The 22,644-nt window shown below is 36.6% G+C and overlaps 2 protein-coding genes across 5 annotated transcripts; one reads left to right on the top strand and one right to left on the bottom strand.

Moving 5' to 3' along the window:
• The first annotated feature begins 164 nt into the window (after nucleotides 1–164).
• LOC121811694 (BTB/POZ domain-containing protein At1g03010-like) lies at nucleotides 165–3,874 on the top strand. Of its 4 annotated transcripts, none has more exons than XM_042212598.1 (4): nucleotides 165–610; nucleotides 1,562–1,628; nucleotides 1,823–3,001; nucleotides 3,101–3,874. In XM_042212598.1, the coding sequence occupies exons 1-4, from the start codon at nucleotides 297–299 to the stop codon at nucleotides 3,644–3,646; spliced, it is 2,106 nt and encodes a 701-aa protein (XP_042068532.1). In that variant the 5' UTR covers nucleotides 165–296; the 3' UTR covers nucleotides 3,647–3,874. The 4 variants fall into 4 exon arrangements, with proteins under 4 accessions (XP_042068532.1, XP_042068531.1, XP_042068534.1 ...); XM_042212597.1 differs by having other exon boundaries at nucleotides 166–625; XM_042212600.1 differs by lacking the exon at nucleotides 165–610 and adding an exon at nucleotides 707–1,359.
• A 3,813-nt stretch (nucleotides 3,875–7,687) lies between these two features.
• LOC121741268 (monothiol glutaredoxin-S2-like) lies at nucleotides 7,688–8,891 on the bottom strand. Its single transcript, XM_042133977.1, has one exon. It carries the CDS (start codon nucleotides 8,621–8,623, stop codon nucleotides 8,312–8,314), a length of 312 nt encoding a protein of 103 aa, XP_041989911.1. The 5' UTR covers nucleotides 8,624–8,891; the 3' UTR covers nucleotides 7,688–8,311.
• Nucleotides 8,892–22,644: the final 13,753 nt, after the last annotated feature.

Consider the following 22,644-nt stretch of genomic DNA (forward strand, 5'->3'; position numbering starts at 1 on the left):
AATAATTATAAGCAAAATTAATATTTGCTAGATGTAAATTTCACCTGTCATCATTACAAGCCCCAAAAGCTCCACACTCTTTGACGATTCCTGTGATTTTCTAAGATTAAAAATACAGTGAAAAAATGTTCTAAAAAAGGAATAGAATAAAAGGTCACTTGCACAGTCACACTCTCCACCTTTCACCGAAAAGTCGACACCAATGCTAACACAATTCTTGACTTTTATTTATAAAATTTAAACCCTCTTTCCACTAATCAAAGTGGCTTTGTGGGAAGTAAACTCTTTAATCTTGCATGAGCTCGTGTGTGTGTGTGTGTGTGTGTAATAAAAGGTCTCTCCTTATTCTTATTCTTCCTTTTTTTCTGCTTCTCACATTCAAGAATCTGACACACATTGAATGTGTGTGGAGTCATGCCTCTGCAAGAACTCCTGCTCTAGGCATTGTGTTCTTGATTAGGAGAGAGAATTTCCCTTTTTTTGTTTCTCAAAAAGCTGAAATCTTGAAGCTTATTTCATACACAATTATAGAAATGGGAGTTGTTACAGTTGCTGAGCTCAAGCCAAGCATATCAGGGAAGAGGTCATTTCGTCCCAGTTCAAGTGCAAGGCAAGTTACTGAATGGTAATATTTTAATGATCATGGTATTATACTGTATTTTGTAAAATGAATCCCTTGAATGTGTGCTGAAATGATCAATTCTTAGGTTTATGATTGATTGGTCCACCAATCAAGAAAGTAGGTAGGAGTATTGTAATTTCTGCTCTTGACTTCTTTGTAGTTGAATGTGAATGGAAGACAAAAATCCCAGTTTCAAGAATTCATAATCCTCTCCTTGAAATTTCAAAATCAATACTTTTTGTGATATGATTTGTGTGTGTGTTTTTGTGGCTCAATCACATCCTTAATATCTATGATTATGAACAATCAACACTCAACTTTTTAGCTCCAAGAATTAGCTAGTACTACTACTAATCAGACATCAGTTTCATGGTGCAGTACTAGAATTCACAATGTGTTTATTACAGCATGTGCATATGTCTTGAAGATTGGATGCTTATTACTGATCAATAATTCACACTGATTTCCTACCCTTCAAGGAACAAAATGCATTAAATGGCCCCAGATATTTGGCTGCCTGCTAAGACAGGACAAAAATTAACATAGTTTGTTTGACAACAAAAGAGCCTAAAAAATGTAGTTGAATAAGACAGATGGGGTTAAATCTTTGCTTGCTTGTATATCTTCGATTGGGTGAAACGACGGCCTTATCACTTAAGCCGCGAAGGTTGAGTTGGTGTTGCTGTCTTTATGGCTTATGTTTTTTACTTGGCCATCCATATAATAGGTGATCAAAGGTATGAGTAACTGAGTCCACAGGTTACAAGAGCACAAGTTTTAGTGCCTTTTTTTTATCTCTCTTTATCCTATAAATGCGTTCTAGTTTCTTTAGATTCAACAATGGATGTGTAGGAAACAAGATGTGATCCCCTTTTCTCACATCAAAATTGTGTTGGCCTTGATTTGGTGGTACTGATATGGTCTTGTTCTGTTTTGCAGGCCAATCTCCGATGTCTCTAGTGATCTAACCATCGAAGTCGGAACAGCAAGTTTTGCTCTTCACAAAGTGAGAACTATGTTTTACTCACACAGCTTTGATTGTTTAGATTGCATTATATAATGTAGTTTAGAAAAATATTATGGTAGAGCTATTCAAGGGATGATGATACCAATTGAAGAAGACATCAAGATAATGCTACAATCTTATAGAAGTGATGACTTACTATTAATATGTTGTGTTGATTCTATTGGCGTCTGCAGTTCCCTCTCGTTTCCCGGAGTGGAAGAATACGTAAACTGCTGGTCGATGCAAAGGATTCCAAGGTATCAAGGCTGAATCTCTCTGGCATTCCTGGCGGATCACAGGCATTCGAGCAGGCTGCAAAATTCTGTTATGGAGTGAACATTGACATCACACTGTCAAATGTGGCTATGCTGAGGTGTGCTTCTCATTTTCTTGAAATGACAGAGGAGTTATCTGAGAAGAATCTCGAGGCTAGGGTCGAGGCCTACCTCAGAGACGTGGTCCTAGCCAGCATACCAAACTCAATCTCGGTGCTCCATCACTGCGAGAGCCTGATGCCAACCGCTGAGGAAATCGGCCTTGTGAGCAGAATCATCAACGCCATTGCAAACAATGCCTGCAAAGAGCAGCTGACCTCTGGCCTGTCCAAGCTGGAGCACACCTTTTCCTCAAAGCCCGTTGCTTCGATGGAGGCTGAGACGCCCTCGGACTGGTGGGGGAAGTCGCTCTCCCAGCTGAGCCTCGATCTCTTCCAGAGGGTCCTCTCGTCCGTGAAGACCAAAGGGCTGAAGCAGGACTTGATTAGTCGGATTCTCATAAACTATGCTCAAAACTCCATTCAAGGCCTAGTGAAGGGAAACATCTTAGACATCGATCTCCAGAAGAAGCAGAGGATCACTGTGGAGACCATCACCGGTTTGCTCCCAACGCAGTCCAGGAAGAGCTCAGTCCCAATGGCGTTCCTCTCGAGCCTGCTCAAGTCCGCCATAGCTGCCTCCGCGTCCACTTCCTGCAGGTCTGATCTGGAGAGGAGGATCGGGCTGCAGCTGGACCAGGCGATCCTCGAAGACATACTGATCCCCGTGAATCCACACGGGAACAGCCACGCCCCTATGTATGACACCGACTCAGTGCTGAGGATCTTCTCCATTTTCTTGAACCTGGACGAGGATGACGACGACGACGACGCTCAGCTGAGAGACGAGAGCGAGATGATGTACGACTTCGACAGCCCCGGCTCGCCCAAGCAAAGCTCAATCATCAAAGTCTCGAAACTGTTGGACAACTACCTCGCAGAGGTAGCACTTGACTCAAACTTGGCCGCATCAAAGCTGATCTCTCTAGCAGAGCTGCTCCCCGACCACGCTCGTATGGTGTACGATGGACTGTACCGCGCAGTCGACATCTTCCTCAAGGCAAGAAGAAAACACAACCTTTTCTACTCAAATTCCCATTTAAGCATATTGTCTGCTTTGGGTCAAACCTGCACAATTATATATGATGATGCAACACAGGTTCATCCGAACATGAAGGAGTCAGAGAGGTACCGGCTGTGCAAGACGATCGACTGCCAGAAGCTGTCGCAGGAGGCGTGCAGCCACGCGGCCCAGAACGAGAGGCTGCCGGTGCAGATGGCGGTGCAGGTGCTGTACTTCGAGCAGATAAGGCTGCGCAACGCGATGAACGGAGTGGGAGGGCAGAGCCACTTCTTCTTCGGGTCAATGAACGGGTTCCCGCAGCGGTCAGGGAGCGGGGCGGGGAGCGGTTGCATCTCACCGCGGGACAACTACGCATCGGTGAGGAGGGAGAACAGGGAGCTGAAGCTGGAGGTGGCGAGGATGAGGATGAGGCTGACTGATCTAGAGAAGGACCATGTATCCATGAAGCAGGAGCTCGTGAAATCGCACCCGGCTAATAGGCTGTTCAAGTCTTTCGCTAAGAAGCTCAGCAAGCTCAACGCATTGTTCAGGATCAAGGACATCAACCCCAAGGCTAAGACTAAGGCGGCCTCAGACGCTAGGTTTCTCTTTCAGAAACGGAGGCGCCATTCTGTTTCTTGATTGCTTTTTTGCTTGCTTGTAATATACATGTATAGATTTACTCATTCTGTTTTTTTTTGTTTTTGGGTTTTCTTTGCTGTTTTGAGGTTTTTAGTGTTTCATTTTATTTTTTTACTATGTGGTATTGCTTTGCCTGTTTATTTTTGATTCTTGCCTTCGTAGAAATTTTACATACTGTACCTCTCTGGGTCTACAAGCATATATTATAATGTTAGTCTATTTAAAATACTTTCTTTCACATTACTTATTTCAAAATGAGTTACTCAAACCCTTAAAATAGCCACAAAGTCTTTTATAAGATCTTTTAAAGGGATAAATAGCTCATTTATTAAAGCAGATAAAAATTATAAGAGAATTTTTAATCCATTTCTATACAAAATGTGGATTTTCAAACAAAAAAGGTAAAAAAGAAAAAAAAAGAAAAAGAAAAATTACTACTAATACACATTAGTGTAGTAAGAGGTGTGTTATATTGCTAACTCTCTTAAATTGCTAATTACAACTAATTGATAGAAATTGGATCATTAAATCAAGTTATAAGATCATTCATCCACGAATATTAATGCCGTAAAAAAAATTTATATCAAGGATATTAATGTCAATTGACAAAAAGTTAGTTATAACTAATTTTTAAAAAATATCTTAAAATTTTAAATGATTATAACTATCTCGATTTAAATTATTTTTTCACACAACACATATCAAATTAACGATAATTTTATAAGGATTCTAACGAGAGCTTACTTGCATATGTTCCGATGTCAAAATTTGAAAGAAACAAAATTGAATTTTCGTATTTTTGTTGTAGCAAGTTAATGTCAACATACCTATGATAATATATCAATACAATACATATAAAATGTCAATGCTAAATTGTGTTGACATATTCAATGAATCGTATTGAAATATTTAATACAATATATTGACATTTTGATCTAAAACCCTAATTTTAGTAGTTTTCTTATCTTTTTAAATTTAAATAATAATAAAACGAAAGTATACATGACAATTTATAGACCACTAGATTTCTACAAATCTTATGGTTTTAGATTAATTATAGTTAGCAATTAAAGATTGAGTTAACAATTGATCATTATTCTCATCTGTACTAATATAGCATAGGGACATGATCCATTGCTAACTAATTAACAATCCAAAAATAAGACGAATTCTTAGTCATTAGATTAAGAGATCAAATGGTTAAAATAATAACAAGTGTATTATATTTTAAATTTAAATAATTAGTAAATAAATTTAAAGGGTATTATTGTCAATTCTCTCTTATCAAAATCATCTCAAAACTTTAAATTTACGTAACTCTCTCGATTTAAATTATTTTTTTTGCAAAAAATATATCAAATTAAATATAATTTTATAAGGATTTCAATGAGATCTCAATTGCATATGTTCCGAGGGTGATGAAATTTGATAATTTATATTTCAATTTTCATACACGTTGATAAACAGATTTTATCAACAAATACAAAAAGAAATCTCAATATAGTGTATGTAAAATCTCAATATTGTGTATGTAAAATATCAATAAAACTGTGTTGATATTTTTATATACTTGTGTTGATATCCTCATGCCATATTGTTGATATTTGTAATACACTATGTTGATATAAAAAAAACTCATAAAAATTATCATATAATAACATAATGACGATATTATCATTTTGTTGATATTTTATCTACTATTTATTGAAATTTGTGAGCTTTAATCTCATTCATTCATTTTAAAATCTAAGAGTATAGATATAGTATTAGTTTTGCATTATAGTGTTAAAAACGAAGATGATCTTATACACGTAAACATAAAAAAGGGTGAATTCGCAAAACATAAAAAATCAGAAGTCGCCGTGTGAGAAATAGCGACTTGTGCTACTGAAAACGTGGTTTCTCTTCCTCTGCAAACGATTGCTCTGAAAATCTTTTAGTTCTACTGGCAATTTAGAGTGGCGCAGTTTATACGAGCATGGCGCTTAATTTGTCAAGACTTCCATTTTCCCGATTCTTCAGGTTTTCATCCTTCTATTTTTCTCTTCGTTTGTCCTTTCCCCAAATTGCCGAATTCTGGTGGATTTCATCCTGTAGGGTGCGAGAAATGTTTGAGCCTTGACTGTTTTTTTGTGGTGACTGTAATTGAAGCTGTTGAATAATTCTAGAAATTTCTCTTCATTATCTTTTGAAATCTTGAATTTCCGTGGAGCATTATTTAAGTTTTGATGATGAATTCGTTCGTATGAGTTTTATTTAGGTTTTCTTGTCTGGTAAAATTGCTTGTTTGTTTTGAGAAGACTGCACTCGTTCTGAGCTCACGAGCATTGGCTTAATACTGAACTTCGACTGCCTCTTGTTTTAATTTATTGTTTAGAAGGTGTGATTTGAATCCTTTTAATTGAATACTTAGGATGTTATAGGAATTCAAGAACCGTCCTTTGTATCAGAAAATTCATGTATTTTCCATCTTCCCATTTAGTCTCTGTGGACAAGTACTTTTATGTTTTCTTTGCGGAGATGAACTAGAACCAACGTTTTCCTCCGAATAACCTTCTACACTAATCTCTAGATAAACGATGTTTATGATGCCGAAGTGGTTTACAGATTAGACCTTTTTATGTTTCCTCTATTCACAGGCAGGTGGAGCATGACATTGAAACTGTGGTTAAGGTGCTGCAACCTGGACCTTTGGGAGTAATAGAGCACAGGTTCACTGACGAGGAGATAAATAGTGCAAATTTAACTGTAAAGAGAGCAGTGAAGAACTGGCAGAGGACTGCTTACAGTGAAAGGAATAATCCTATCATGAAAGATTTCATAGATGTCAAAACTTTTACTTTCCACCAAAAGCCCTAGATGATTATTGCAATTAGTAAGCTGTCTGATCTTACATGCTTATATAGGTCTATAATTTACTTTTTTTATGAAGATATTTACTTTTCATGGTAGATCAAATGACTTTAATTCCTTATGCGTCTGTTGCTTGCGGACCACAATCTGGACGATGTTTGTTTCAAACTTGGTTATCGACTTATTGTGTTAATCAAAATGTACCTATCTATTGTTCTGAATTTCCTTGTGTGATATTTATATGTTTAACTTTACAGCATCTAGGATGCATGAATTGATGATTTTATTCCAGTGGATCTTAACTCTAAAGCAGTCTATTTCTTATTATTCCATGATACATTAACATCAGTGATAATTATTGGTGTTTTCAGAGATACATGGTGGAGTTTGTCATTTGTCATTGTAGAATTGCTGGAGTCGAGTTCTCTGTTAATCCCGAATCACTGGATGCTTAGACTTATTTGTTCTTGAGACATTCCAAAGAAAGTTGAATATTACCTTGAGCAATTTCCATGTACAATGATCTGTTTTTGAAGTATATATTGTTCTATTTCTTTGACTGTGTTCAACTAGTAGGGCTCTTTGAAGTAGAAAACATATAGAGGATAGAATGCTCAAAATATCAAAAGTTAGAGCTTGTGCTGCCTGGTCACTGAATTCCATGTTCCTCCCCCAACCAGTCCACCATGTCTGGAACAGACTTAACTATAGTACCTCTTGCTTGTATGGGCCGTCCAGCTTGATCTCTCGACTTGCTGCATCATGAGCTTGTGTCCAATCATACAACTTTCCCTTCTCCTCGTTGCATAGTTTGCCTTGCGGTCCAGTGTAGTTGTCACACTTTGGGGATGACACAAAATTTTAGGAGACGTTAATTATATTAAATAAATGGAGAAAAAGTAGTTGAATATAATCATTAGAGAGGAAAAAAAAGATAATTTAAGTAATAAAGAGGAGAAAGAAAGTGTGGTTGGATGTGTTCATTGTAGTTTACTTTTTCCAAAAAGGAAATGTGACATCTTTTGTGGGACAAACAAAAAAGGAAAGTGTAACATGTTTCTCTTAATTTCATGAACTTGCCTGATGCTGTTCTCAGAGGAAGTACAGTTGTATCTGGTCTCTGAATGATATTCTCTGACAGCGTTCGGTAGTCAGCCTTGATTTCTTCAACATCAGTGTTTGCAGGTATTCCCAGAAACCTGTTTAGCCAAAACTTGGAAGCATCAGCTCAGTTTTACTCATCAAAAGGTAAGAAGATTGAGTGATGAGAAGATTGAGGTGAAAGTGAGAATAAAGCAGGAAGGGGTTGTTGTTGGTGCAGCCATGAGAGAGGAGGGAGAAAATCTGTTTTCTGGTTTGAATTTGGGATTCAGAATTCAGACTAGGAACAGAAGTTGCACCACCTCATCTTTCTGTGTGGCTCAGGATTCTTGCTCAACTGGTTTCCAATTGGGTTTTGTTGTTAGTCCTGACAAAAGGAAATGAGGGTATAATAAAAACTTATTTATTACTACTATTTATCTATTTTTTTCTGGAAGAGAAAATGAGCCATCTGAAGTTGACAGCATACAAATTGCTAAAATTTATTGGTGGCCATATTATTAGGAGTAATATTTATTTTCAGGTAATACACATTGCATGCATATTAGTGAACCAAAATCTATCATAGAAGTTAGAATACCATATATACTTATGGGGGAAGTGATACAAAAGAAGATTACATGGAAAATAAGTGATGAAAGCTGATCCATAAAGAGTGTTCTCTCTCTCTCTCTCTCTCATACACAGAGATTTGTGGTGATGAAAATGTGACTATACCCAGATAGCTCTAGCCTTTTTGAGCAGTGGGACCAGCTCTCCCTTGACATGAAGGCTCATGACCTCGTTGGCACCGCCTACAAGTTTTTGGTCGATGAAGACTGCAGGGAAGGTGGTCCTCCGCCCGGATGGGGTTGTGAGTGCGCTCTCCAGCTGCTGTCCATTGGGCAGCTGATCAAGCTCGTAAACTGTGGGGTTTGCTCCGAAGCTACAGATGAGTGTCTTGATGGTGTGGGAGATGCAACAAGTGCTCTTGCTGAATATCACCACCGGTTTGTCGGCCGTTAGCCTATTGATTGCCTCCATTTTAGGTCGGAATAAGATGGTAATATAGGCGGTGGTTTGATCGAGATTTTGTTGATGAGGAGCTAATGTTATGTTTGTGTTGTTGGTGATTTGGAGAAGGGTTGTGTGAGTTTATATAATAGTAGTAGAGCAGAGGGTGCATGGCGGAGAACAGGTGGGCTCCATGCGAGATCTTTTATTCCACGTTGGATTTATTCACTCCATTTTCTCATTTGTTTGGTGTGACTGACATATTTCTCCTTTCCGCAAAGGTGGAAATGCTTTGGTTACTGCAAATGTCTCGTGTGAAACATTTATGAATTTGTATACACTTTAGAGCATCCACAACAGTGCTCTTGCCAGCGGCACGGTTGTGAGTCCGGGTGGTACTATTCATGCATGCTCTCTGGCAAGAGCACAACACCCATAACTGTGCTCTTCCGCAAGGACGAGCACAATTAATTTAATATTCAATTAAACATAAACATTTCCATAATACTAGAATTCATTAAAAAAATATAAATAATATTACAAATGACAAATAAAATAAAAAACGACATAATTAAAATCCTAAAAATTAAAAATTACATAATTAAAATACTAAAAATTAAAAAAATCACTACTCGTTGCCGAATTTCGCCCACATGTGTTTGATTAGGTCTTCTTGTAGCTGAATGTGGGTTCGGGTATCGCGCATTGTGTGCCTTGTCTCGATCCTCTGGCCAACCGTCGTATGCTCACCTCAGCGTGGGGGAGACCTCGCCGTTGAGCTTCCGGCTTCATCCTCGTCGTAGAAGCTAGCCGCCCTTGGCCCTTCGTCGGCTATAATCATGTTGTGTAAGATAATACACGTGAACATGATGTCGGCGATATTATTCACGTACCACAGCCGAGCCGGGGCCTTCACAATGTTAAATCGGGCTTGAAGGACCCCGAAGGCTCTTTCAACGTCTTTCCGCGCGGACTCTTGACGATGCGCAAAAAGAACCCGCCTCGGGTCGTGCGGGTTGTGGAGCGTCTTCACGAACGTCGACCACCTTAGGTAGATACCATCGGCGAGATAGTAACCCATGTGGTATGTATTTCCGTTGATGGTGAAGTCGATCGCCGGTGCTACACCATTCATCACATCATTGAAGAGTGGTGAAGAATAGAGCACGTTCAAGTCGTTGTTGGCTCCGGCAACGCCGAAATATGCATGTCAAATCCATAGGCGGTAGTCGGCGACCGCCTCAAGGATAAGTGTTGGGTCGCCGCCTTTGTGACCGCTTAAGTGTTGCCCCCTCCAAGCATTCGGGCAATTCTTCCACCTCCAATGCATGCAGTCAATGTTGCCAAGCATTCCGGGGAAGCCATGGACTGATTCGTGAAGACGCAGCAACCGTTGGCAATAATCGGTGCTGGGTGCCCGAAGGAATTCATCCCCGAAAGCTGAACGAACGCCCTCGCAAAAATTCTTTAGACAAAGGATTCCAATGGACTCACCGATATGCAAATACTCGTCTAAGATGTCGGCCGTTTGCCCAGTAGCGAGTTGTCGGATGACACACGTACACTTCTGCAACGGCGTGATACTTTGCCGGCCGGCTGCATCTTGACCTGTTTGGAAGAATTCAACACGTGCGGACAATGTGTTGACAATTCGCATGAACAAACGCTTTGACATGCGAAAACGGCGCCTGAAGTAATCTGCCGGAAACCGCGGCTGGTCGGCAAAGTAGTCGGCAACGAGCCTTTCGTGGGCTCCCTCCCGGTCACGATGGATGTAGCGCCGATTTGATCTGGTTCGTTGAGGAGGAGGAGCGGGGGTATTCGCCGCGACATATGCTTCGTAAGCGGCACAATGTTGTTCGTATTATTCTTGTTCTTCGCGTTCTGCTTCCGCCATAATATGGGTGAAATCCATTTGAGGTTTTGAATGAGAGATGAATGTGTTGATAGTTTGTATGAGAATTTTAAGAATGAGAGATGAATGAGAGATGAATTGATGTGATAAATGGATGATGAATGTGCGTATTTATAGATGATTTTGGGGGGAAAAAAATAAAAAAAATTCAGAAAAAACGGCCATATTTTTGGGATTTGGAAATTTTTTTTAAATCATTTTATATAATTTAAAAACGATTTTAAAAAATAAATAAATAAAAAATTCAAAGGCAACGGCTATGCCGTTGTCCAATCATAAGCCGCCACGTCGCCTGCTCGCTGGCACGGACGGCGGCCTTCACTCCCCCACTCCCACCACCGTTGTGGATGCTCTTATTATTATATAACATCGCTGTTTCTATGTCTTTGAACAGATATTATGAAGAATGTCTGTTATCATGATGCAAGGCGAATTCATATTAGCAAACCACACTTAGCTGCACTTGCTCTTATGAATTTTGCTACTATGCATTTGGTCAATTTATGTTACCATATCAAAATTGTGCAAGGCCAAATTTGATATACCTATATCAATGCACTCAATTCAAGCTAACATACCAAATTTGAAGGATAGATAACCTATTTATTTTGAAATTATATGACAAAAAATTATCTAAAATCTCAATGCTCTTTATCATATTTTGTCTATTTATCTTTACTATCAATCCAAACTGCCCCTAACTAGTTTAGTACTCTCGAAAATTAGTGTTATCGACATATGCATAAATCTAGTACATACATCGTATTCATGCATGTACGAGAGCACAATTTACTTATATACTGTATCTGTCCGCGAATAGGAGTCTCGTTTTCCCATTTTAGTTCGTCCGCAAATATGAGTCTCGATTCACTTTTACCATAAATGGTAATAGGGTACCACCTTCCACTATTTCATTTCATTCAAATTTCAATTAAAACTAATACTAATACAAGTGAGATCCCTATTCCACTAACTTTTTCCCACTCATTTTTCTTAAAATTCATGCCGTTAAAAAATGAGACTACTAATGGCAGAGGAAGAGAGTATTACGATAAACCTAATAACTGAAAAATTTACATATCAAGATAGTTTGATGACTGTGAAGAAGCCACACGTAAGTTAAAAGACAACCATATACACACCGCAAAATTAAAAAAATAAAATAACATTGGAAAAAAATGTTGGAGACTGGAGTGATTGATTATTGAAGAATCAACAAGCTGGAAAAGATATTTGGCATTATCCATTTGCTTGACCCCTCATTTCCTATTTAATGCGATTCCTTTTATTCGTTTATTTACATCAAGGTATCCAAGTTTTATTTTAGTCTTTCCAAAATTATAGCAGGTCAAATTATATACAATTGGTAGAAATCTTTTTTAGAAGATTGTGTGGGTTTGTAGAATAATAAAACGAAATGAAATAAAATCTGAAGAATTTTCAATTGAATCTTACCCTTTACTAATTTAGGAAACATAGTACGTATTCTATGTCTCTACACATTATTCAGTAGTTTTTTAATATATATTTTACAAAAATAGCATCATACAACATTGTGGGGACCCCAATTGGATTCTAAAGCATAATGTGCAATCAGAAATTTTTCCTCAAAATACTTTTAATATTTATCTTATAATTCAGTTGGAATAAATTTGATTCAATAAATAAAATGAAACTAGGGCTAAACAACACGTTCGCAACTAGCCTTTTCTTTTCTAGTGGTCATTTTGATATAATTATTCATCAAAAGGGGAAAAAATATTCTCCACTTCTTGGCAAATAATTAAATCTAATTAAAAAAATGTGCGAAATGCTACTAATAAATACATATCCTTATCTATGTTTCTTAGTGTAAAAAGTGGCATATTTAAGCATCAAATGCGGGTGATTTTATCGATAAAAGTCACAATTTGTACAAAAAATTAAAATAAGAGCAGTTTTGGTCGGTTGTATAGTAAAAGAAGTGATACTTTTTTAGTAATTAATTATGGAATTAGCCTGATTTGATCAAGATTCTTTGCCACTCGAGGAGGCTAAATATAGGTAGACGAATGACAAGAAATTATGATGATGACATGTGTGGGGGAATTTCATTTTTGCCTTCTAAAACATGTTTAGTGGAGAATTTTAATGGTGGCTAAGTATAGATTAAGTTAGAATCATTAACCTCTCGCATTATGTAAGGCGACGGATTAAAGGACATAGTTTTTGAACTTAATTAAAGATAATTATGGTAAGGGATACCTCTAATTTACTTTCTTAAAGTTATGACGTGGCACTGACTTAGCTTAAGATTCTTGACCGATCAAAATTTCCTTGCAATGATGAGTTTAATATTCTATTTTTCTTTGAATGAGAGCCTAATTAATACTATTTCAAAACTCAACAATCACTAAGTTGATGCTACTGCAAATGGAGTATTAACTAGGTAGGTCATCACAATTCACATAGCTTGCATCTAAATAAGAATTTGAAGGTAGCAGTAATTATGAATTCTAACTCTAGATTACAAAAATGGTAAACGAACTAATACTTACCACTAAACTAAAGCAGCGGTTATTGTTCCAAAGCTAAGCGCAAAAAAACCCCCCCAAAATCTATAGTATTTGATTTCAAACCATTCATTATTTTACTTTAGCAAATAGAGTGGATCATGTATTCCATCTTACTTAGGAAATTAATAAAATAAAATATTACTACATGGGTATAAACTGGGGCAAGTCAATTTTAGCCTACTCGGTTTTTCTTTCGAGGTTTAATATCATTAATTACAGTTATAGCTCTAACTTCTACAGGCGACTCGGAAGTTTATGAATTCTAATTTTAAATGCGCATTATTTACCTATAATAACTTCATAGGGTCGTGATAATTAAATATGCATAATTGTATATATATAATTGGAAATTTAAGATTAGTTCATTTTAAATAAATTACCATAGCACATAGTTACTCTTTTGCAATTATTTAAGAAACATGTTTTTTCAAATTGATCTATGCATAGTTATCTATATCACATAGGAATGTCTCCTAATCAAATTAATTAAGAATCATGACTTAATCTTCATTTTTTTATTTCTAAGATTCTACTTGTCAAAACCAGATTGAACTTCATTTTTCTGAACTAACAAACATACTTCGAAACAATTCAAATTACCTCAGATGCACCCATGAACCACAATTTTCCACGCCCACAGATTCATCCCCCAAATATAAAACTGAATGATACAGAGTACTTTTCATAACTACTAATCCCTTCGTTTCATAGAAATAGACCATTTAGAGTTAGCACAAGTTTTAATATGTAATTGGTAAAGTAAAAGATAATAAGAAAAAGTAGTTGTCAGTGGATGATAGGACCCATAAATGATAAAGTAAAAGAGAAGGATAAAAATATTGTCATAAATGTATATGGACTATTTGTATGGGACGGACGAAAAAAGAAATATGGTCTATTTCTATGGGACGGGGGAGTATATGTGAACAAAAAAATTTAAAATACTTATTTTATTATTTCTGTCATATATACTCCCACGCCCCACAATAAAAGTCACATTTTGTCCTTTAGGTCCGTCCCACCATAAGACAAAATGTGACAAAATGTGTCCTTTAGGTCCGTCCCAACAATGATAAAAGAAAGAAGGCGTGTAGGGATCAGATCACTTGAGATTCACTAATTACCGGGACATCTTTTATTAAAATTGATCTGAGATGACTAATCTCAGAAGTACAAGCCAAGATACAAAGGGAATACAAGAATACAAGTCTACTTATTACAGAACCACCTAATTGAAACCCTAGCTCTTCTCAAGTCTTCCACCAGACTTGAGGTTCCAGCTCCATTGATTATCTGCACACTAAGTAGAAGTATTAGTAAACCAAAATGCAAACTTCTAATGCAAGTGAGCAATTTCTCAACAGGCAAACACTTAGTACCCATGTCAGCAGGATTTTTATCAGTACGCACCTTATGCAACAAAACCTCACCTTTTTCAACAACATCTCTGATGAAATGGAACCTAATATCTATATGCTTGGTCCTATCATGAAACACAGGGTTTTTGCATAATTGAATAGCAGACTAACTATCAGTATACACAACAGGAGTATTTTTCAAGAATTTAAGTTCAGAGAGAACCCCCTTTAACCATATAGCCTTCTTCATAGCCTCTATGATGGCTATATATTCTGACTCAGTAGTGGAGAGGGCAACTATATGTTGCAGTTGTGATTTCCAACTCATACAAGACCTACACACAGTAAACACATAGGAAGTAGTGGACTTTCTTTTGTCCTTGTCATTAGCATAATTGGAATCAACAAAACCACATAGATCAACACCATCATTGTTAGGGTTTTGTATACTAGAAATCACCTTTCGAGTGATTGCATACTGTAAAACTCTAATGAATATTTTCCAATAAATGCAACAGATTATTTTTGTCATAATGTTGTTATGTTTTACATTTAATGGTTGTTTATTGCATATTTAAATGTATAAGCAAACGTAACAAAGTCTAAGTCTTTGTTTAAGTAGACCGGTTGTGGGCGTCGTCCAATTTAAGGTAACACGGTCAGTTCTAAACAAATAAAAATAAGAATTTCACAACCTAGATAGGGCTAGACTACCTATCGCGAAAGGTTGCAATGTCAGTCCGATTATTTCTAAGCCTTATTGAAATAAGATGACGTTGGTGTGGTATAGCACTGAATGGATCTAACAACAAGACGAGTCTTTATGCTATCTACTGAAAGACGAGGTCTTGATAATTAATTTCTTAATCAATGTACGTTAGCATTGAGCACACGACATTGAGTATCCACTACTTTGACTTACCAAAGGTTTGGGTTTTTCGTAACCCAACGATCCATGTATATTGGGTAGTGGTGATCATTATCTAGCGGTGCTAGGATTGCTATTATGTTGAAACGTGCGCGGGGAGAGCCTCGTTTGATAACATCCACAAGAGGAGCTCGAAACGAGGTTTTATTATTCGGAACCTAGCTAGTTGGAGTTTGATTACTCTATGAATAATAAATAAGAGTTTCTTGCTAAGTCCACTCTTGGAATTCGAAATATGTTAATTAATTAAGTCTATAGCAGATATTAATTAATTAATGGATGTTTCTATCTTAAGCGTGGGAAATAAATCAAATGCAATTAAAGGAAACCCAGAATACTTGTAATTTTGGATTTGGAAGGCAGTGCAATATTACTTCTGTAGTGGCTGCTCGTAATATTCCAATATAAGCTTATATTAAATTGTGGGTTCAATTTAATTAGTAAAAAGCTAATTGGGTGAGGCCTGTTCCAAATTCTTCCTTAGATCCCTGACTGGGCCCAATATGTGACTTATATAAATAGGAGAATAAAAGAGACAGAAAATACATTTTTTAATATACAAAAATTTTCGTCCCCCTCTAGAAAGAGAGAGCTCGAAATTTGTGTTCTCTCCGTGAGCAGTTTCTGTCTTTCATTATTCGAGTCCTAGTACGTTGGTGAGATTTGCCCACACAAATATCAGCGTATAGTCCCGGACACCAGTCAGAAGATCCGAGGTCTTGTATTGAAGATCTTCACGTGGAGACGGAGCAAGCCATCATCGATTCTTGATTGAATCTACGAGGTAAATTGGCTAATTCCGTAGTAAGCATGCTTTAGGGATTTTATGTGCTAAAGCATGTTTTTAATTCAAGTTATAAGCATGATACATGTGATAATTACGTGAATAGAATTTGTCTAAATAATCTGCTAAATTGATCAAGTTTATATGATCGGTAAATAACACACGCTTCCGCTGCCAACCCCTTCAATCATCACACTTAGAAAAGCATAGACCATACTTTGCAGTATGTTTCAGATATCTAAGAAGCCATTTCAGGGCCTCCCAGTGCACAGTTCCATGGTTAGACATATATCCACTTAAGCAACAAACAACATAAGCAATGTCAAGTCTAGTACTGACCATCAAGTACATTACAGAACCTATAGCATTGGCATAAGACACCTTTTTCATAGCAGCAATATCAGCATCAGACTTTGGACACAAATCTTTACTCAACAAAAAATGAGCAGCTAAAGGCACATAACAGTTTTAGCAGAAGACATGTTAAACTTATGCAAGATCTTAAGAACATAGGGTTCTTGGTGAAGCACAAGGACAGACTCCCTTCTGTTCCTAAAGATATTGATACCCAATATCTTTTGAGCATCACCAAGATCCTTCATATCAAAGTTATCACACAGAGCAGCTTGCACATGCTTGATAGATTTAAGGCAAGGTCCCATAATCAGCATATCATCAACATATAACAATAAGAACACATGAACCTTATCAATATTTTTCACATATAGGCAAGCATCAAAGGTACTTCTCACAAACCCAAGTTTTTGCATACAAGAATTAAACTTGATATTCCATTGTCTAGGGGACTGCTTTAAACCATACAAAGCCTTTTTAAGCAAGCAAACATGATTGGGGTACTTAGGATCCACAAAACCTTCAGGCTGTCTCTTGTAGATAGGTTTATCTAGGTCACCATGCAAGAAAACAATTTTGACATCCATTTGTTTCAACTCCCAACCAAAATGAGCACATAGAGCAAGCATAAGTCTAACAGTAGTAAAATTCACAACATGAGCAAATATTTCAGTATAATCTACCCCCTCTTGTTGAGTAAACCCTTTGGCCACAAGTCTGGCCTTGTACCTTAAACCATCCACCTCATTTTTAATTTTATAAAGCCACCTGCAATCAACAATGGAGGCACCAGTAGGGAGGGGAACAAGTAACCATGTACAATTCACTTTAAGTGATGGCATTTTATCTTCCATGGCTTTGTGCCACAGATTCCAAAACTTAGATGTGAGAGTCTGCTTATAAGACTGAGGTTCATCCACATCAGATTCATGCACATTAAAAGCAAAAGCAATTAAATTCACAAGACTAAGTACCTAACATGAGGCTTATGATTCCTTCTGACTCTATCTCTAGACAGGAGGTAATCTTTCAAATCTGGAACATGGTTAGGTTCATGTTGAGGCTCAACAACTTGGTCATCATGATGAGTCACATTTTGGGGTCAGCTGAGGTTCAAGTTCTGGCTCAGGGTCAGGGGCTATAGGATTTGTATTCCAGAAGTGCTCCACCTCACTTGGAGCATCATTAGATGACTCCACCTCAGTGAGAGTATCAGTGGACTCCACCTCACTGTCAACACTTATTGGAGAGGGATCGGGGGCAGTTTTAAGACAGGGGAACTCATCCTCATTGAAGACCACATCCCTACTTATTGTGACCCTAAACCTTGGTTTACTCATATTCCAAATCCTATAACCCTTTACACCCTCATGATATCCAAGAAACACCCATTTCTTAGATCTGGGATCCAACTTGTCAGTTTTGGAATGCAAAAAGGCACTACAACCAAAAACTCTTAAATGAGATAAAGAAAATTTTCTACCTGTGAATATAGACTCACGACATTTACCCTTGAGAGGAACTGAGGGTGACCTATTCACAAGGTAGGCTGGAGTCAGAAGGGCTTCACCCCAAATTTTTTTAGACAAACCACTTTTAGACAAAAGACACCTAACTTTTTTTAAAATGGTTCTGTTCATCCTTTCAGCAACTCCATTTGCTGAGGGGTATAAGGGGTAGTCTTGTGTCTCTTAATCCCATACTTGGAGCACAAAGCATCCATTTGGGAGTTATAAAACTCAAGACCATTGTCTGTCCTAATAGCCTTAATGGTTTTTTCAGTTTGATTTTCAACAAGATTTTTCCAAGTTAAAAACTTTTCAAAGACTTCAGACTTTTGTTTCAAAAGGAAACACCACACTTTTCTGGAAAAATCATCAATAACAGACAAGAAATACACAGATTCTGAATGAGTAGAAACAGAGGCTGGACCCCACACATCCATTCGGAGATACTCTAACACACTAGTACTGATATGTTCAGTAGTAGGTGTAGGGAAGGAGACTCTATGTTGTTTGCCCAAAACACAAGTATCACAAAAAAGGAGACTATTTTGAAACTCATTTTAGGTAAAAGCTCATTTTTCTTCAAAATATTAGACCCTTTTCACTCATATGACCAAGCTTATTATGCCACAACATGGTTTTATCAACCTTGACCACATTAGCAGAGTTACCAACACTGTCCACAGACTGAGCACAACACACATAGAGATTACACTTCTTAACAGCTCTAAACAGGCACATAACACCTTTACAGATCTTCATAACCCCTTGCCCCTACTTACCCTCAAAACCCTCAGATTTAAGGCAAGAACATGAAAGCAAGTTATAACTCAGATCAGATACATATCTCACATTATTCAAAGTAAGCACATACCATTTTCAAACTTCAAACACACAGTACCAATGCTAAGATCTATTCCGATAGATCCTTCTAAAACAAGGATTAACCAGAGAACACTAAAGATTTGAGGAGATGACCCGCGAAAATCGCCTGAAGTGAAGAGAGAAGGCGGAGGAGAAAACCAGAGAGCAAGAGAGAGAGAGAGAGAGATGATTCTAGAATGAATGAGAACCGAAGAGGCTGAGTGACTTAACACACTCACCAAACAAAACCCTCAGATCAACGATTACAGATGGTGATCCGAGTGGTGGAGACACGTGACGGCCATCCAGCTAATCAGGTAAGTAATGGACCTCAATACATTGAGCATATGCATTTAATCAATCAAGGCCAGCCCAACCGAATAAATACATAAGTCCAACAACAAATAGTCCACAAATATTCAACATGATCTCCACTAACGAAATTAAAAAATGTAAATAATTTTTCTATGTATATATGTCAACCAAACATGCCAATAATATTAATATGTTTATCAGAATGATTTATTGTTGGCGAATCTATATAAGGGCCAATAGAGATTGATTTTGACAAAAATGCAATCACAATTCACAAAGGTTAGCATCTGAGCATGTCAATTGTCATACATATTTTGGCCGGACATAGATATGTAAATGACAAGTGTGTTGCAAGAACTAGCCCCTCTCTTGCAACTTTACAACAAGATTCTTTCTGGATGACCATCATCGACTTGAACGGCACTTAATACCAATGCCATCATAGCAGATGTAATGATAGACTAAATGTTGGAAAGAATCTCCATACTTCACTTTAAAACGTCAGGAAAAAGCTTGTGGAATGATAACACCCAAAACAGACAATATTAAATTTATTAAATAAATATGCACGTTTAAATTTATTTTCTTGAAATTATTTTTAAGAAAATTTACTTGGAATGAGAAATTTGAATACAAATGAATAGAAATTATGAAGATAAACATAACTAAAAAGAGCTTAATATTATGGATGGAACAATTAAATGATGTGGTTAATGATAGTGAGCATTATATGGGCCGATCACAAGTAAAATGAACTAAGCTTTGGATAGACCTGGTTTATAAAATTGCTTAATCAGAGCATGCTTCAACCGATACTATAAAAAACGTAACTTTTTAAGGACACAAAAACTGAGACACAATTACTTGGGTTCGAAAATTTGAAAAAATAATAATAATTTAGGACGCAAAATAAGGCGTTCCTAAATTAAAGATAAATTAACTTAATCTTTTATTTTTATTAGGACGCTTCCATTTGCGTCCTTTAATTTTAGTTGGGACACCAACAATAAGAACGTTATTTGAAGCTTTGTGGTATATTTAGAAACACAGATTAGTGTATTTATTTGCTTTAAAAAGTGTTTTTTTTTGTTGTAGTGCGATAAACCATTCCAGATCCGTTTTATTTTACTGTTGGGTTGGCTCATATCAAGCATGGGCTGTGTCGGCCCACTCGACAAGTCAATAACACTACAATAAACTTTTCTTATAAGGAGGTGTTTGGTTTGCAAGATTGTATCCCATATTAAATATATAGTATGTTTGGTTTATGGGATTCAATCCCACAACTCAATCCTAGATGGATAATCATGAGATTATTAGTCATAACTAACCCTCTATGATTAAAATAATTTCACAACTCAATCCTGGATTATATCTAAGAAATCGAACACCACCTGAGAACACAAAATTAGAGATGTAAGTATTTGTAGTAGAAAATTTTGAAAAAGGGTCAACATTGTGGACGGAAAGAAAAATGCCCTTAAGTTGATTACAAAATTGTGTACTGGACTTTAATCTTTTGTTTTGTTTTTTTTGAGGCGTTTTCATTTGATTTACTTTTAATTGAAACATTAAGAATTAAAACATTTTTTAAACATAAGTAATGTATTTAGAAATACAAATTAATATTTTATCGGTGCAGGCGGACTCCCGAAATTTAAGGCCTAGGGGGTTAGGGAAAATATAAACATTACAAGAGTATAGAAAAATTTACAGTATTATTTAATGTATTATTGATGATTATACTATTATTTTTTGTTTTCTTTACAACAAAATCTTTATTGTGGATTCAGATTCCAAAGCGGGGATATGCATTGGATAGGTTTTTATCACATTTGCAGGTTATTACGCTAAGGCCTAAGGAGGATCCCATAACAGAAACCCAGAGTAATTTAAGCCAAAAACCTTGGAATTTCCATGAGAAATTGGTTGTTGCACATTATCCAGATAACTGTAGATACGTCGCTATCGACCGGTTGACTTACATGAATAGAGGAGTTGGATAAGTTTATTCCTTTTTCAGAATCAAGAATATTATCACCACAACAAATTGTTCTATCACCATTCACCAGTATACATCTTCAGATTCTTCAACATTTGTAGCAGTATCTTGCCTTTTATCCAATGCCCATTTGCGCAATATATATATATATATATATATATATAGGGTTTTGATCCATGCAAAACCATTCTTAATACAAAAATGCAGAACCAAGCATACAAAAGTCATTTTTAGGTCATTGTAAGCTTATTTTTACGTCATTATAGTAAGGATGACATGAAATGATCTTAACATGACCTCAAACCCAAAGTTTATAATATGACCTAAAATTGCTTTACAATGACCCTCCGTATTTTTGTTTAATTATTGACCATTGGATTGTCAAATCTCATGGTCAGGATTTGGTCTGGATTTTGTATTGAGATCAAGTTTTGTATTGATCATTTTCCTATATATATATATATATATATATATATATATATATATAGGGATGTATTCATTTCCTTTTCCTATATTTCCTCCTTTTTCATTCTTAATATCAGTCATTAGATTAGAGAAATGGACGGTCAAGATCAACATTGGGTAATTAATCCCGTGTTGCATTATTTGTCCTATTTTGTGCATTATGAGGGTACAATAGTAATCTAATCTAGGCTGGAAACCGCTACGAATAATGCACCACATGGTCACGAGTAATGCATATAATTGCCTATATAATGCACAATATGTGAACTGCAATGCATACGAACAAGATGTGCTGTGTTATGATGTTTGACACACGTTTCTTGTTTCCCCTAAGGGTTTAATAAGCTTAGGGGCTAGGGTATAGTACGTAGACATGTATGTAATCTTCACATGGTAACGAGTAATGCATATAATTGACTATATAATGCACAATTTGTGAACTGCAATGCATACGAACAAGATGTGCTGTGTTATTATGTTTGACACACGTTTCTTGTTTCCCCTAAGGGTTTAATAAGCTTAGGGGCTAGGGTATAGTACGTACGCATTAATAACAAATTATAAAACGATACGAATAATTCACCAAATTGTCACGAGTAATGGATGTTATTAACTATATAATGCACAATATGTGAACTGCAATGCATACGAATAAGATGTACCATGTTATGATGTTTGACACACGTTTCTTGTTTCCCCTAAGGGTTTAATAAGCTTAGGGGCTAGGGTATAGTACGTAGACATTACTAAATACACGTATGTAATCTTCAATCCGTTGATTAACCCATATACACAATACCTCTAATAATGCATAATATACTAAGATAATGACAATTAACAGCTACATAATGCACTACCTAAACCAAATAATGCACATACGTATATTCCAATAACAACAATTTGTTAGTAATGTCTACGTACTATACCCTAGCCCCAAAGCTTATTAAACCCTTAGGGAAACAAGAAACGTGTGTCAAACATCATAACATGGTACATCTTATTCGTA

This window comes from Salvia splendens, chromosome 7 (genome assembly GCF_004379255.2).
Source record: "Salvia splendens isolate huo1 chromosome 7, SspV2, whole genome shotgun sequence".
NCBI lineage: Eukaryota > Viridiplantae > Streptophyta > Magnoliopsida > Lamiales > Lamiaceae > Salvia > Salvia splendens.